This window comes from Panthera pardus, unplaced genomic scaffold (genome assembly GCF_024362965.1).
Source record: "Panthera pardus isolate Hobbes unplaced genomic scaffold, ASM2436296v1 HiC_scaffold_13, whole genome shotgun sequence".
NCBI lineage: Eukaryota > Metazoa > Chordata > Mammalia > Carnivora > Felidae > Panthera > Panthera pardus.
In genome coordinates, this window is record NW_026526688.1 from 8,603,597 (window position 1) to 8,621,203 (window position 17,607).

Below are 17,607 nucleotides of genomic sequence, written 5' to 3' on the forward strand. Positions count from 1 at the left end.
GTCTGCCTCGGCCCGGCCCAGGCCCCGGGCTTCTCCAGACATCTCTGTGCAGAGGCCAGTGGCTCACACCCCTTCAGACAACACCCCGTGGCCACCACCAGCGCCCAGACGTGCCCTCTGACGGCCAGCCGCCTCCTCCACGGCCGACCCGCGGTGCAGGTGAGCGCATCCGCTCCCAAGATCCCAGCACCCAACCTTAAGATACGTTTCTGGGCTGTTTGTTCGAAGCCTCCCGTCTCGTGTGATGGGACCTCACAGGTAACTCAGAATCCATGAGACCGAGCGGCAGACCACTTCCTTTGCTTCCTAGACGAACACAATTCAGCTCAGGGTGCTGGCTCGTCTCAGTATTACGCCTGTCGCACAGAACACCCACCCGCATTTCAGCATGTATCTTGAACGTGTAATTCGTGCTGTGTCTCTGTCATCGGAAGACTTACGCACCTGACAGTCGTTTTATTGCCAAAGGAAAGTAGCTGGGTCTCCCTCTCTCAGACACGCACTCGTACGTGTGTTTATTCTCGGATACCGCTACCACGAACAGGGTTCCTCAAGCATCAGTTACTTTCTCTGTGAGATTGTACCATCCAAACCGCGGGGCCCTGAGAAATGAACTTCATTCCCAGCGAGAACGTCGGCGGCTCTGGAGGGCAGAGCCCCGGCACCCACCCACCTACCGTCTTGCTGAGGTAGCTGGTGCTGGTGTTCATGCACTGCTGGCCCTCACTGTTGCAGCAGCCTCCACATCTGTAGGCGGACACACACGGGGGTTTAAAGAAGGTGTTTGTTGCCGCTCCGAACTCCTTCCCCACATCTATACACACCTCACGCGGCAGGCACTGAGTCTTCCTCCACTCGCTGTCAATACCTGCCGGGTCACAGGGAAGGCCGTGAGTCACAACGAAGCCAGCGAGGGCCAGAAGCCTCTGGCAGTCGCCAGCGGCTTTCCACTTCAGAGTTCCAGACTTAAGCGCGAGATGTAACGTTACAAAAATATAAAAGGAGTCGACGGGATCCTAAGCTGCCCCGTGACCTGGAATATGATACGATATTTCACGGGGCGCCTACGGATATTTTCCTTGACACACGGATCTCTCCAGCCGTGTAACAAGCTAAAATTAGGATTATGCTTTCTTGAAACGACACCGATTTTGTACAGCACTTGTGCTCGGTTTTCTTTGCTTAAGAAGATGAAAATTTAATCATTTGCAGGACCCGCGGAGAGGAAGTCACGTTCTTCGGCTATAGCACGGACTATTTTTGTGGTCTCCGAGCAAATATGAACGTGACTTAATTTTTCTTTTTAAACTGAGATATAAATGAGAAAATGGCTATGGGTTTGGACTGCGTTCAGAGATGGTTTTCAGGCAGGCTGCTTGGCAGCTTTGGGTAATGTCATGGCCGTGGCTGCTTGAAACGCAGGGGTATTTTCCATCAAGTGGGGCCTGGATCCTGAACTAAGTGCTTTCGGGAAAGTCTAATTTTTCTGTTCCTTTGATACTCTCTCTTGGAATTCTGTTTACAGTGGGTTAGTGGGTTGGCCATAGCACTGCTGACCTTTTAACTGCTGCATTATAGGTGACGTACTTCTTACATGTTTTAGCTTATTTTTCCCCTATTTGCCCTCAAGTAAAATTTTTAGAAAAAAAGCGTGGAAGCTATTGGTTACTCAACCGTGAAGCCATGCTGTGTGTGTTTGTTTTGGGAATAAATTGCAATCTCAAACCTTGAGAGCGATTCATATCTAACAACCGAAGGGACTTATTTTTTTAAAAGTAGCCCACCAATTTATACCATGCCACTTTACCCGGCATCGTAATTTTTTGTGACTCTTTCTGCTAGATCTTTTAGTAGCTTTCCCAGAGTCCAGCTATCAAGAAACAAGGCAAGAAGAAGTCATTGGAAAGATGATTTGGGGTGATTTAGAAATTCAGCATTTCTGAATCCAAATCAAAGAATTTCTGTGCAATTATTTTGTAAGACATAGAATGCTTAAATGCTTGCAGAGTGTGTAAAATATATCTTCACCTTTTGAAAATTTTGCATTGGGATATCACCTCAATTGAAAAAAAAAAGTGTTGATATGCATCCACATTTCTATTCTTTATATTTCGAGAAATCCTCTTAACCACTCACAGTGAAGTCATAAAACGCTATATTTTGAAAACCTTTATTTCTGTTGTCTGCTTTCAGCCCTAAAGGGCTTTAGTGGTACAAACACTGAAATTAAAAAGAAAGAAAACAGACTAGCAGCTTTCACTGGGCTGACTGAAGCTTATCAAATATTTTTCTTCCCATGCTTACTTTTCAAGATCTCCGCATTATAATGTGCTGCAGCAAATTTTACAGTGTCTTCTGTTCTTGCATTGATGTTGGGCTGTTCTTTATTATGTTGCCAGCCGCCTTTCCTTAACTGACACTTGTACATTTTCCAATATTCTGGGTAGAGTACGGTCATGAGTTCATCGACACTGGACACGGACCGCAGTCGCTCCTCCAGCTCTTTGCCGGCATATGCCTATCAAAGAAACACGCAAGATCGGTCATTTCTCAGATTAGGGGATTTGGAAATAATGCACACAAAAAACCTGTAGGTTTAGTGTTACGTATGCCAGATCCTTATTAAAAATCAGGGTGCCTGGGGCGCCTGGGTGGCTCAGTTGGTTAAGCGTCCGACTTCAGCTCGGGTCATGATCTGACAGTTGGTGAGTTCGAGCCCTGCGTCGGGCTCTGTGCTGACAGCTCAGAGCCTGGAGCCCGTTTCAGATTCTGTGTCTCCCTCTCTCTCTGACCCTCCCCTGCTCATGCTCTGTCTCTCTCTGTCTCAAAAATAAACTTAAAAAAAATTAAAAAAAAAAAAAACCTGGAGAAGACTTTGAGAGGGAATTATAGGGCAATCTCTCTCCTAAACTAAGTGTAAAAATCCTAAACAAAAGAGTAGAGACACGTGTTAATGGATATTAAGATTTAATACTGTGAAGATGTAAAGTGCCTCAAAATTAATCTACAGATTTAATACAGTGTAATTAACAAGTTAACCTAAAATTTAGATGGATGTGTCAATGGCCAAGAATAGTCAAGGCAGTCTTGAAGGTGACAAAGCTGAAAGTTTACACTATCAGCTATCATTACTTCTTATAAAGCTACAATAATTAAGACAGTGTAGTACTGATATAAAGATACAAAAACCCACTAATGGAACACAATGAATCCAGAATAAACCCCTTCATGGGCTGTTAACTGATTTATGATGAAGGTGATAATGCTGTATGGTGAGCAAAGAACAGACCTTTAAATAACTACTTGTGGGTCAACTGAATACCCTTAGAGAAAAATACAAAGAAATCTTCACCCCAATCTTATAGAATACCAGGAAAAAAGCACCAATACCAGAGAGACTGGAAATCTAAATATGTAAAGTAGAACAATAAAGCTTTCCAAGAAAACTAATAAGAATATATAGTCTTTGGAGTAGAAAAAGATTTACTAAACAAGACACACCCAAAAAGCACAAAACCACAAAGGAAAACAATTGACATATTACATTAAAATCACAAACTTATGGGGGCACCTGGGTGGCTCAGTCAGTTAAGCGTCCAACTTCAGCTCAGGTCATGATCTCACTAATGGTGAGTTTGAGCCCCGCGTCGGGCTCTGTGCTGACAGCTCAGAGCCTGGAGCCCACTTCGAGTTCTGTCTCTCCCTCTGTCTCTGTTACTGACCTGCCCCTGCTCACACACTCTCTCTCTCTCAAAAATCAATAAACATTAAAAAAAATTTAAAAAAATCAGGGCGCCTGGGTGGCTCAGTCAGTTAAGTGTCTGACTCTTGGTTTCAGCTCAGGTCACGATCTCATGGTTCGTGGGATCCAACCTCATGTTGGGCTCTGTGCTGACAGCACAGAGGCTGCTTTGGATTCTCTCTCTCCCCACTTCCCCTCCCCCCTCCTCACTCTCTCAAAATAAATTTAAAAAATTTAAAAAATATATTATCAATTATCCCTGAGTTTTAACTTTTCTTGGTAAAATTATATTCATATTTTAATTTGAATCAATACCACAATTAAAAATGAAATTAAGTACCACAACCAAATTTGGAAAATATATATTTGGGTCTTAAGACAAAAATTTTGTGAGACATAATTTTAAAAACAATTTCTAAAGTAGCCTGTTCGATATACAGTTTTACCTAATTGGCAAACTTTAAGTTGGAAAATTTATTCAAGCTCGTATTAGCCTTCAGCACATATAAACCGTAGTCCGCTGTAATCCTTTGCTTCACTTTTAATTACCAGCATCAATATAATATAATTAAGCAGGATGCTTGGAATTAGGAATCTAATTTTACAGAAGTTACTTTAGAATAAATAATCCCATGAAGAAAGGGATTTCAACAAAAGTATCACATTTAGGCATGTATTTTGGTAGAACCTCCAAGTATTCCCAAAAATGTTGACACTGAAGATTTATTTTGCTACGAAAAAGACATGAAACAATCCAGAGAAGGTGAATTCTGCTTATACGTGATTGTCTACATTAGTGTATCCAATTAAGTTGAACTTTCCAAGTTATATTCAGGTAGTTACTGGGGCATCTGAGTGGCTCAGCTGGTTAAGTGTCCTATTTGGGCTCAGGTCATAATCTCACAGTTTGTGGGTTTGAGCCCTGCACTGGGATCTGTGCTGGTGATGTGGAGCCTGCTTGGGATTCTCTCTCCGCCCCCCTCTCTCTCGCACACACAATCTCTCTCTCTCACAAAATAAATAAATAAACTGAAAACAATTATATTCAGGTATTTACCATAGCTATGAAAAACAACAGTTTTCTAAATCATACTTTGAAATTTGGGGGAAATGGGGCATTATTTAACTTTGTATACAAAGTGAACTACAACATCAGAAGTTTAGTTTATGCTTTCATAAATATGGAGGTCTAAATATGGAAGTAAACACTTCGGACATTGGTTCTTCAAGTGGGGCGTGCACAGGGGTCAGCCGGAGAGCTGTTCAATGCAGGAACTGCCCCGCCTGTCTCAGATGGAGGTCAACAGTCCACATTCTAGCAGGTTACAGGTTTCTCCTTTCTAATTTCTGATGTACAAAATTGAAATACTTTGAAAAATCAAAATACTATTTAATTGAAAATCTTTTCACCGGGGCACCTGGGTGGCTCAGTCGGTTGGGCGGCCGACTTCAGCTCAGGTCACGATCTCGCGGTGTGCGAGTTCGAGCCCCGCGTCGGGCTCTGTGCTGACAGCTCAGAGCCTGGAGCCTGTTTCAGATTCTGTGTCTCCCTCTCTCTCTGCCCCTCCCCTGTTCATGCTCTGTCTCTCTCTGTCTCAAAAATAAATAAACGTTAAAAAAAAAAATTAAAAAAAAAAAAAAAGAAAATCTTTTCACCATTACTTTGAATAATCAAAGTTATTCTGATGTAGGAGCTATTTGTACTGTGTTTTGGGAAACAGCATCTAACATGATTTCCTTTTATCATTATAGAGCCTCCTAAGCAGTAGATTATGAAATGTGTTCCTTTCTTTTAGATAATAAAATTGGCTATTAATTTCAGGATTTTCCCTTTCTTCATTAATTGTGTAATTGGGGCATATCACTTAATGTCTTTAGGTCTTTGTTTTAAAAATACCGATATTAATCCATTACCTTCTGGAATATGTAGGGTGATTGCTGACATGCCAGGCAGCTATACCCAGAGTAATTCCATTGGCAACATGGCAGGTGGGGATGGACAGATCCCAGCTTAAGCGAAAGTGACCACATATCCTCACACAGTCTCTCAACTCTTAATGAAATATTTGTCTCAAGAAAATCTCACACATGACACGGCATTCAAGACTCAAAATGTGTCGTAATGGAAAAGGATTGCAACTGGAAGGAAAGTTTGCAGAAGTACATGGGCCAATGTAGGGTCATTGCTACCAGAAGTGAAATGCTATGGATGGGTTTCTGGCTGCCTCTGCTTGCTTGAATAGCCCTTGAACCAACAGAAGCAGCACGGGTCTGTGTGACTGGTGGGTCCCCGGGATTCTTTTCTCCATAATTCGGCCAGAAATAAAGTCAGGATGTGACCTCAGCTGATCACATGAATCTCACAGGCACAGGCATGAGTGTGCACTCTGCCAGGAAGGGCTGTGGGACCACACTCCAGTGTTACACGCCACAATGAAATGTGCACCCCAGGCCATTAAGATAAAAGGTAGTGGCAAGGAGGGACTTCCAATTAAGTTATTATTTTAAGTTTTAATTTGTACTTCAAATTAAGAAGGGAAAATAACAGGGGTGCCTGGGTGGCTCATTCAGTTAAGCGTCCGATTCCTGATTTCAGCTCAGGTCATGATCTCCTGGCTTGGGAGTTCGAGCCCCGTGTCGGGCTCTGCACTGGGAGTGTGGAGCCTGCTTGGGATTGTCACTCTCCCCTCTCTCTCTCTGCCTCTCCCCTGCCTGCGCTTTCTTTCACTCTCAAAATAAATAAAAAGAAGGGAAAATAACAATACTTGTATCTATGACAGAAAACACTGTCACTCAGTAGACAAATAGCGGAAAAATATAAGCATAGCATTCCAAATAGAAAAAATGCAATATAAAAAAAATTGAGAAAAGAACCTAAAACCGAACCACAACAAAGGACTAGAAAATGAAAGTTATATTTAAGCTCTTAGGCTGAAAAAAGGCCATTCTGAAGGTGAATGTAAAAATAAAATGTAAACTATCTGTATGGTAGCAAATACTGTAAACTAAATAAAAGACAGTAAAGTAGAAAAACTATTTGCAATATACAGGACAGATGGAGAAGGACTAGTATTCTTAAAATATCGCGTGAACATGATAATGACAAAAAAGTAAACAGGTACTTCAGTAGAAAAATGGGCAAAGATCTTAAATGGAATATTCACTAAGAACATATTAATTTGTTTTTGGTGATGGTAAAAAGCAGGAAGCTATAGTTTTTTTCAATCCTGGTGGGAGTATAAATTTGTACAGCTATTTAAGGCAAATGTGTTATTTCAAATTGAAAGGATTTAAAAAATACCTTCATTTTATACGGCACATTCACTTTGGAATTAAAATTTCCGACCGACAGAAGTGAGAATATAATTATGCCAGATGTATGTACAACTTCATCATGGGGCTGTCTATCATTATGAATGTGAAAAATAATCTATACAGATAATAATAAAAGGATATATTAAATAACATATAGCACAAACAGAAATTAGCACAGAAATGTAATAAAATGACATTATAAAATGATACATAACTGAGACATGTAAAGAGGTTCATAAATACTTTATGAAGAAGTACAGTATACAGTTTATACACAGTACGCACATTGTTTATACCTGTAGTACAGTCTTGTTTATAAAACCAAATTTATGTAGAGATAGTATGCATACGTGTGTGTTTATAGACAAGAGTAAAAAATGCAGCAAAAATAGATCTATCTTTCCATCTATCTATACATATCCTATCCAAATTACAGGATGTAAGGTATTATGTCCTTCTTCATATATTTACGTACTTTAAATTTAAAAAAAAATGTACATATATAACTTTTACTAGCAGAATGAAAATTTAAAAGTAATCATCTTGGGGCGCCTGGGTGGCTCAGTCAGTTAAGCGTCCGACTTCAGCCCGAGTCATGATCTCGCGGTGAGTTCAAGCCCCGTGTCGGGCTCTGTGCTGACAGCTCAGAGCCTGGAGCCTGCTTCTGATTCTGTGTCTCCCTCTTTCTGCCCCTCCCCTACTCATGTTCTGTCTCTCTCTGTCTCAGAAATAAATAAACATTAAAAAAAAATTTAAAAAAAAAGTAATCATCTTGGGGCATCTGGGTGGTTCAGTCGGTTAAGCGTCTGACTCTTGATTTTGGCTCAGGTCATGATCCCATGGTCATGAGATATGGTGCCCTGGGTCAGGCGCCATGGAGCCTGCTTAATATGGTCTCCCTCCCTCTCTCTGCCCTCCCCTGCTTGTACTCTCTTTCTTTAAAAAAAAAAATAATAGGAGCCTCTGGGCAGCTCAGTCAGTTAACCATCTGACTTTGACTCAGGTCATGATCTTGCTGTTGGTGGGTTTGAGCCCCGTGTTGGGCTCTGCTCTAACAGTTCACAGCCTACTTGGGATTCTTTCTCTCTCCCTTTCTCTCTGCTTCTCCCCCACTTGCGCTTTCTCTTTCAAAATAAATAAATAAACTTAATTTTTTAAAATAATAATAACAATAATAAAGAAAATAAAAATAATCATCTTTAAGTGTACTGGCAGGGCACAGTATCAGCAGTTAGTTCAGCCTTCATTGGCTTTACTCTTTTGTCTCCACAGAGCGTGCCTTTCAAATATTACCTAATGTATAGCAACCACTGCCAAAAGCAGAAGCTATGACAGACAAAATGGTATAAAAATAGCTTGATACTGAGCAATTAATTGACTTATTCCTATTAGACTTCAGTCATTGTATCTGTGTAAGAAAAAGAAGCTATCCAGATTTCCATCCTGGCTAAAGACCTTACTTAATGGAGTATCATTAGATTTCATTTGAGTCTCCCTTTGCTCTGTAAAATGGGAATGATGATACCTTCTTCACAGAATTTTTATGATGATCCAAACAGACATTTGATATAGAAGTATCAAATCTTACAGTTAAGGGTGGAATTACTTGTCATTATAACATCATTAGAGATGAAACAGTACAGAAACTGTTTTTCAGATAAATTGAAATTTTTACTCAGTTTTGGACTATAACTCTCAGTATTGTACCAGTTCTGGGACGATATTTCTTTTCCTCTGTCTTCTCCATTTTTGTTCTAAATAAGCAGCAACCTAGGAATTCAGCATCGTCAGCTAAGTGACAGGGCTATTGAGTGAATCCAGAGAAGACCCAAATATTAAGATTAGATAATACCAGCTCACCATGGTATCTTCATATTCTACTTTCAATGAATTAGAAGGGGGCCCAGTAACCTAGAATGAGTTCTGAACCTGGGACGCATTCAAATCTTTCAAGTAGAAGTCAAGTAAAAGTCAAGTTCTTTCTCAAAGCTTGCTTTCTTTCTTTTCTTTCTTTCTTTCTTTCTTTCTTTCTTTCTTTCTTTCTTTCTTTCTTTCTTTCTTTCTTTCTTTCTTTCTTTCCTTCCTTCCTTCCTTCCTTCCTTCCTTCCTTCCTTCCTTTCCTTCCTTCCTTCCTTCCTTTCCTTCCTTCCTTCCTTCCTTCCTTTAAATGTTTCTTAATTTTTGAGAGAGGGAGAGAGTGAACAGGGGAGGAGCAGAGAGATAGGGAGACAGAATCTGAAGCAGGCTCCAGGCTCTGAGCTGTCAACACTGAGCCCAACGTGGGGCTCAAACTCACAAGCCGCGAGATCATAACCTGAGATGAAGTCAGATGCTTAACCAACTGAACCACCCAGGCGCCCCTCAAAGCTTTCTTTTTTTTGGGGGGGGGGAGGAGCCTGGGTGGCTCAGTTGGTCAAGCGTCCGACTCTTGATATGGGCTCAGGTCATGATCTCTTTGTTTATAGGATTGAGCCCCCGGCTCTGTGTTGGCATTGCGCAGCCTGCTTGGGATTCTCTCTCTCCCTCTCTCTCTGCCCCTACCCTGCTTGTACTCTCTCTCTCTCAAAATAAATAAATATTTTTTAAAAACTAAAAACTTTTTTTTTTAAATTGCAATATAATTAACATACAATGTTATATTAGTTTCAGGAGTGCAACATAGTGATTCAACAGTTCTTTCCATTACTCATTGGTCACCACAGTAAGTGTAGTCACCATCTGTCACCAGATAATGTTATCACAGTATTACTGACTATATTCCCATGTGTTGTTTCAATCTCCATGACTTATTTATTTTATAACTGAAAGTTTGTATCCCTTAATCTTTATCTGTTTCAACCATCCCCACACCCACCTCCCCTCTGGCAACTACCAGTTTGTTCTCTGTATTTAAGAGTGCTTGTTTTGTTTTTTAGGTCCCACATTTCCATATAAGTGAAATCATATGGTATTTGTCTTTCTCTGTCTGACTTACTGCACTCAGCATAATACCCTCTCGGTCCATCCGTGTTATTGCAAATGGAAAGTTCTCATTCTTTTTTATGGCTAAGGAATACTCCGTTAAGTGTGTGTACCTCCACACATCACATCTTTATCCACTCATCTTTTGATGGACACTTGGGTTACTTCCTTATCTTGGCTATTGTAATATTTTTTAAAAATGTTTACTTATTTCTGAGAGAGACACAGAGACAGGGCATAAGAGGGGGTGGGGCAGAGAGAGAGGGAGATACAGAATCTGAAGCAGGCTCCAGGCTCTGAGCTATCAGCACAGAGTCCGACGCAGGACTCAAACCCACAAACTGTGAGATCATGACTTGGGCCAAAGTTGGACACTTAACCAGCTGAGACACCCAGGCGCCCCTCTTGGCTGTTGTAAATAATGCTGTAATAAACACAGGAGTACATGTATCTTTTGAAATTAGTGTTTTCATATTCTTGGGTAAAGTCCTAGAATTACTGGATTGTATGGCATTTCTCATTATTTGAGGAACCTCCATACTGTTTTCCACAGTGGTTGTACACATTTACATTCCCACCAACAGCTCACGAGGGTTCCTGTTTCTCCACATCCTCACCAACAGTTGTTATTTGTCTTTTTGATACTAGCAATCCTGACTGGTACGAGTAGTATGTCATTGTGGTTTTAATTTGCATTTCTTTGATGACTAGTGATGTCGAGCACCTTTTCATGTGTCTGTTGGCCATTTGTATGTCTTTAGAAAAATGTCTATTCAGGTCCTCTTTCCATTTTATTAATCAGATTGATTTTTTATGGTATTGAGTTGTATAAGGTGTTCATATATATTGGATATTAATCCCTTATCAAATATATCATTTGCAACTATCTTCTCCCACTCAGAAAGTTGCATTTTCATTTTGTTGATGATTTCTTTTGCTGTGCAAAATCTTTATTTTGGTGTAGTTCCAATAGTTCCCTTTTTGCTTTTGTTTCTCTTGCCTGAGGAGACGTATCCATAAATATGTGGCTATGGCTGACGTCCAAGAGATTACTGCCTAGGTTTTCTTTTTGGAGTTTGACGGTTTTAGGTCTTACGCTTAAATCTCTAATCCATTTTGAATTTGTTTTTGTATATGGCATAAGAAAGGGGTCCGATTTCATTCTTTTGCAGGTGGCTCTTCAGTTTTCCCAACACCACTTTTTGAAGAGACTTTTTCTCCATTGCATATTTTTGCCTACTTTGTCATAAATGAATTGACCATATAACTGTGGGTTTATTTCTGGATTCTCTATTCTGTTCCATTGGTCTATGGGTCTATTTTTGTGCCAGTACTGCACTGTTTTGATTAGGTTACTATAGCTCTGTGGTACATCTTGAAGCCTGGGATTGTGATACCTCCAGGTTTGTTATTTCTCAAGATTGCTTTAGCTATTTGAATTCTTTTGTGGTTCCATACAAATTTTAGGACAAATTTATTTGTCATAGTTCTGTGAAAAATGCTATTGGTGTTTTGATAGAAATTGAACTGAACATGTAGATTTCTGGGTAGTATAGACATTTTAACAATATTAATTCTTCCAACCAATGAATATGGAATGTCTTTCCATTTGTTTGTGTCATCTTCAATTTCTTTCATTGATATTGTAGTTGTCAGAATATAGATAGGTCTCTCTCCTCCTTGGTTACATTCATACCTAGGTATCTTATTCTTTTTGGTGCCATTTTAAATGGGATTATTTTCTTAATTTCTCTTTCTGCTATTTTGTTACTAGTGTATAGAAATGAAACACATTTTTGTATATTAATTTTGTATTCTGTGACTTTTCTGAATTCATTTATCAGTTTTAATAGTTTTTTGGTGGAGTCTTCAGGGTTTTCTATATACAATATGTCATCTGCAAATTGTGATTATTTCTTCCTTACCAATGTGGATAGCTTTGTTTCTTTTTCTTATCTGATTGTGTTGGCTAGGATTTCCATTACTATGTAGAATAAAAATATTGAGAGTGGGCATTCTTGTCTTGTTTTTGATTTTAGAGGAAATGCTCTCAGTTTTTCACCACTGAGTATGATGTTAGCTGTGGGTTTTATATATACAGCCTTTATTATGTTGAGGTATGTTCCCTCTAAACCAATTTTGTTGAGAATTTTTATCATGAATTGAATGCTGTATTTTGTCATAGGCTTTTCCTACATCTATTGAGATGATCATAAAGTTTTAACCTTTCCTCTTGTTAATGTGACATATCACATTGATTGACTTATGAATACTGAACCACCCTTGTATCCCTGGAATAAATCATACCTGATCATGGTGAATTATCCTTTTAATGTGTTGTTGAATTTTGTTTGCTATTTTGTTGGGAATTTTGCATCAGAGATATTGGCCTGTAGTTCTGTTGTTTGTTTGTTTGTTTGTTTTTGGAGTGTCTTTATAATCAGGGTAATACTGACCTTGTAGAATACATTTGGAAGTTTTCCTTCCCCTTATATTTTTTGGAATAGTTTGAGAAGAACAAATGTTAACTCTTCTCCAAAATTTGGAAGCATTAATCTGTGAAGCCATCTGGTCCTGGACTTTCATTTATTGGGAGCTTTTTGATTACCAATTTAATTTCATTACTAGCAATCTGTATCAAAGTTTCTACTTCTTATTCATTTCTAGAAAATGCATATTTCTAGGAATGTATCCATTTCTTCCTGGTTGTCCAGTTTATTGATAAATAATTTTTCATAATATTCTCTTGTAATTCTTTGTATTTCCGTGGAGTTTGTTCTTATTTCTCCTTCTTCAATTCTGATTTTATTTATTTGAGTCCTCTCTCTTTTTCTCTTGATGAATCTGGCTAAATATTTTCAATTTTGCTTATCTTTTCAAAGAATCAGTTCTTAGTTTCACTGATTATTATTGTTTTGTCTTTTCTTCCTTTGCTTCTCCTTTAATCTTTAAAACTTCACTCCTACTAGCATTGAGCTTTGTTCCTCTTGTTCTGGCTCCTTCAGGTGTAAGGTTAGGTTGTTTATTTGAGAATTTTCTTGTTTCTCAAGGTAGGCCTGCATTGCTATATGTAAATGCTTTCTTGAGTGTTTATGTTCACCAGTGTTCTCCAGCATTTTGAAGTCATTTGCTTGAATGGTTGACATATTCCTTTTATTTTCCAAAGCAATGTGGTATGTCTTAAAATAGAAAGTGTTTTAAAAACGGATATTCAACTGTAATAAAAAGCTTCAAGTAATCTAAAGATAAATCTGGTTTTGTATTCTGTTCTGGAGGGCTCAATTAGGAGGTTCTAGTGATGACTCTTATCTAACGTTCAGCATGTATACATTTGCAAAGAGCAACCTATGTGACAATCAGTGGAGGATATTGAGGTGCTGTGGAAGTCAAGCTGAGTGTGCAGTGTCAAAGGCACGTACCTAAAACACATTCCCTTCTTAATGTAACAGGAGAATGATGATTCCAGAAGTGACACGATGAGAACAAACTTTGGGGGTTTACCTGCAATCTGTAAACCCACTTCATTATAAAGAATCATAACATGAAGTGAACACTTGAGGTAGCATCGGCTGTGGACCCTAATTGACTTTACATTGTACACATATGGCTTACAAAATCTAGATTTCCTCCTGCTTCTCTGTGTTGACTAGGGGTTGTTCAGATGTCTGTTTGGGAGAAATCATGAGGGCACAGAGGTTGTCCTTCCTTCCCCCAAATGTAACAACCCAGAGAGTCAATGATAAGTACGAAGTCACCTAGGATTGTCAGTAATGGCCTGGCATTTGTCAATGAGTAGAAATAAGTTAAAAAAAAAATCCCACCAATCCAATGTCAATAATCCCTTCAAACAACAATCTTAAGTTATTGCTACACTATATATAAATTTGGTACTCATTTGATTTATGAAGCTGAAAATTCATGAGGAAATGGACATATTTTAATTATGGAAAATTTTCTTTCGCTTAAAAGGATATACTCTTATCAAATCGTAATCATCAGAACTGAAAGAGTGGGCACGGGTCCATCCATCAAAGATAGGTTTGGTCACACTAGTGTATTTTCATGAAGCAGCTAAAATGGTCATAGGCAATTTGTTTAGTTGTCCAATATATTTATATTTGGGGGGAGAGGAGATAACTTACTATGCAAACTGGAAAATAAGAGATACTTACATTTTTTTCTTTAAATGTATTATCTTTAAAAAAGTCTGGCTTAAGTAATATATTTTTTAAAATGTACATTTTCATGGATAATTTCATAAAACAAAGTAAAAAGGAAATCATTTGGTCAATTATCAGTTTATTAAGACAAGAAATTTACTAAAAAAGTTTAAAAGAAAGTATTTTTCATGTTATTCATCACATGCATCATTCCTTTGTCCTGAGAAACCAAATTATCAGTAAGGATCAATCTATTGTAAGGCAATTATCGAGATCAGTAACTCTACACTACCATTGGCCTTTCTTTCTTTCTTTCTTTCTTTCTTTCTTTCTTTCTTTCTTTCCTTCCTTCCTTCCTTCCTTCCTCCCTCCCTCCCTCCCTCCCTCCCTCCCTCCCTTTCTTTCTTTCTTTGGAAATAAGGTCAGATCCAATCATTAGAATAAGTAGTTGTTGAAATCATTCTTCCCCTAACATAACAAAGGAACTTGCTTATTCAGTCCTTCTTAACAGTGGTGGTTGCAGGACACGTGAACTGTGAGTTGTTCTGTTTCCTTCAGATAACTATCCACGCTAGGCAAATTTGGAAGTCTTAAAATTATATTTCGATTAATGAAAAATACCTTTTTAAAGCAAAATCTGGGCAAGGTGCTGGAATGTAGAAGGTTTTGGATTTGAAAAATCATCTAATACATAGTTGTAAAATTTCTTTTTTAAAATCCCCCTTTAGTAGAGAGTCATAAATAAATATATAAAATCAAATGATATCCTTCTAAGGAACAGAAACTTTTAAATGTTCTAAATGACCTTAGCAAATCATTTCACCTAATGTTTCAGTGAAGGTGTCAGAGTCAGGTTCTTTCCCCCACAGGTCACCCATCATCCATGTCTACACCAACCTGATGTGCCACAGATAGGTAACCCTGGAAGCAGACATTTAAATTTTAGTTTAATATTGGAAGTTTTTAATTGGGAGTTTTAGGTTTTAATTTTTTGCCTAATCCTCTGAAAATGTTTTGTTACAAATTTTGAAAATAAAGCCATAATAAAAAATGGAATCTTTTTATATCTATTATTGATAGCATAAATTGTTTTTTCAAAAAAGAAAAGGCATCCGGGCCAGAGAACTTCTTACTAGACTCATCGCTGAAGACAAAGGAAACAAAAGCAAACATGAACTACTGGGACCTCATCAAGATAACAAACTTCTGCACAGTGAAGGAAATAATCAACTAAAAGGCAGCCTACAGAATGGGAGAAGATATTTGCAAATGGCATATCTGATAAAGGGTATCCCAAATCTATAAAGAACTTATCAAACTCAATACCCCAAAACAAACAACCCAGTTAAGAAATGGACAGAAGACACGAATAGACACTTTTCCAAGGAAGACATCCAGATGGCTAACAGACACATGAAAATACACTCAACATCACTCATCAGCAGAGAAACACAAATCAAAATTACAATGAGATACCACCTCATACAATGAGATACACCTCATACCTGTCAGAATGGCTAAAATTAACAACACAAGAAATAACAGGTGTTGGCAAGGATGCAGAGAAAGGGGAACCTTCTTGCACTTGTTGATGAGAATGCAAACTAATGCATCCACTCTGGAGGACAGTATGGAGGTTCCTCAAAAAACTAAAAATGGAACTACCCCACAATCTAGCAATTGCTTTAGGTATTTACCCAAAGGATACAAAAATACAGATTTGAAGGGGTACATGCACCCTGATGTTTACAGCAACAGTATCAACAATAGCCACACTACGGAGAGAGCCAAAATGTCCATCAGCTAATGAATGGATAAAGAAGTCGTGGTATACATATGTGATGGAATATTACTCAGCCACCAAAAAAATGAAATCTTGCCATTTACAACAACATGGATGAAGCTAGAATGTGTTACTGTAAGTGAAATAAGTCAATCAGAGAAAGACAAACACTATATGATTTCATGCATATGTGGAATGTAAAAAACAAAACAGATGAACATATGAGGAGTGGGGGAAAAAGAGAAGAGAGGGAAACAAACCATAAGAAACTCTTAATGATAGAGAACCAGCTGAGGATTGACAGAGGAAGAGGGGGGAGACGGGATAGATACGTGAAGGGTATTAAGGAGGATGCTTATGATGAGCACCTGGCGTTGTATGGAACTGATATCACTGAATTCTACTCCTGAAACCAATATTGCACTGTAAGAAAAGTATGTGTGGAAGCATTTAAAAAGTCACTCCTTTAGTTTATCACATACATGAGTTAAATTAAAAAATCAAATACTGGTTTCATCATCTAAGTAGACTCTTAGAAAATATTTTAAATCTTCATTTCCCCTGTTACAGCTGAGACAACTTTCTAATTTAATGCCAAAGTAGGCAGTCACATCTGCATAATGCACACACTGGATACGATCACTCTGTATACACTACTTTCCTACACACACCTTGAGAAACCTACACACACTGAGAACCACTCCTTGCCAATTATTTACAAACAGAATTGGTTTTCCTTCCTTGTAGAATGACAAAACCATTTTAGAGCTGTTAATTGCAACCTGTGTCCATATATATATATGATGGCAAATATATCACCAGATGGATGAAGCCAAAGATAATGTTTTTACTGACAACAGGGTAATTCCAAGGAACTAAAACTTAGGACTCTAGTATTCCAATATATGCATATTGTAGAACAGTGGCTCTCCACCAGTAGGGTCATTTGGCAACATCATCTGCAGACATTTTCATTTTCAGAACTATGGGGTGATGCTCCTGGCAGTAGTTAAGAGTGCCACCAACCATTCTACAATGTACGATCCCTACAAGAAAAGGATAATCCAGGCCAACACTCACTGGTGCTGCTGTTGGTAAACTCTGCAGCTGCGTAAGAGTGGGCTTTGTCATTTATTAGCCTCTTAAGAACATGTCAGAAGGCTGAAAATTTGCATGAATTTTACCTTTTAAAATCCCTACAGACATCAGAATGAGTAAATGAATGGATCTAAAACACCACCAGCAGGTGGACTTAGTAACATTCTTAGTGAGATTTATTTATCATTCAGGGTAACATCTCATTTTTCTTTTTGCATAAGCATTTCTCAACACCATTCCTTTGTTTCATAAAGAGAAGAGAATGTACCAGTTCAGACACAGTCTTTCTAGGTAAGGAAATTCAAAACATTTCATAATTATTTTCCTTTGATTGCTTTCATTTTTTTGAAGACTAAACTAATTTCAAGAACATCTGATACATTTAATTTTGAAATTAAAAAATGTAATAGGTTATTATAATATCCCTTTCCAGTACATTTTTTCTTTGCTATTTTAAAGGCCAATTTATGTTAATGCTATTTAATCTTGGAAGTAATACTAATAATGCTTTAAAAAATCTTTAATGAAGAACATTCACACAGGAGAGT

General features: G+C 38.3%; 1 protein-coding gene across 2 annotated transcripts in view; it reads right to left on the reverse strand.

Moving 5' to 3' along the window:
- Nucleotides 1-17,607, reverse strand: part of VEGFC (vascular endothelial growth factor C) — a 110,098-nt gene that overhangs the window by 33,849 nt on the left and 58,642 nt on the right. Inside the window, exons 1-3 of one of the 2 annotated variants that reach the window (XM_053900815.1) lie at nucleotides 15,002-15,082; nucleotides 2,305-2,518; nucleotides 678-868 (exon numbers count right to left, since the gene is read on the reverse strand). In XM_053900815.1, the coding sequence (XP_053756790.1) occupies nucleotides 678-868; nucleotides 2,305-2,458 (345 nt within the window). In that variant the 5' untranslated portion in view covers nucleotides 2,459-2,518; nucleotides 15,002-15,082. Of the gene's footprint in view, nucleotides 1-677; nucleotides 869-2,304; nucleotides 2,519-15,001; nucleotides 15,083-17,607 lie in introns of those variants that run through there. The other variant, XM_053900814.1, reaches the window with a different exon arrangement.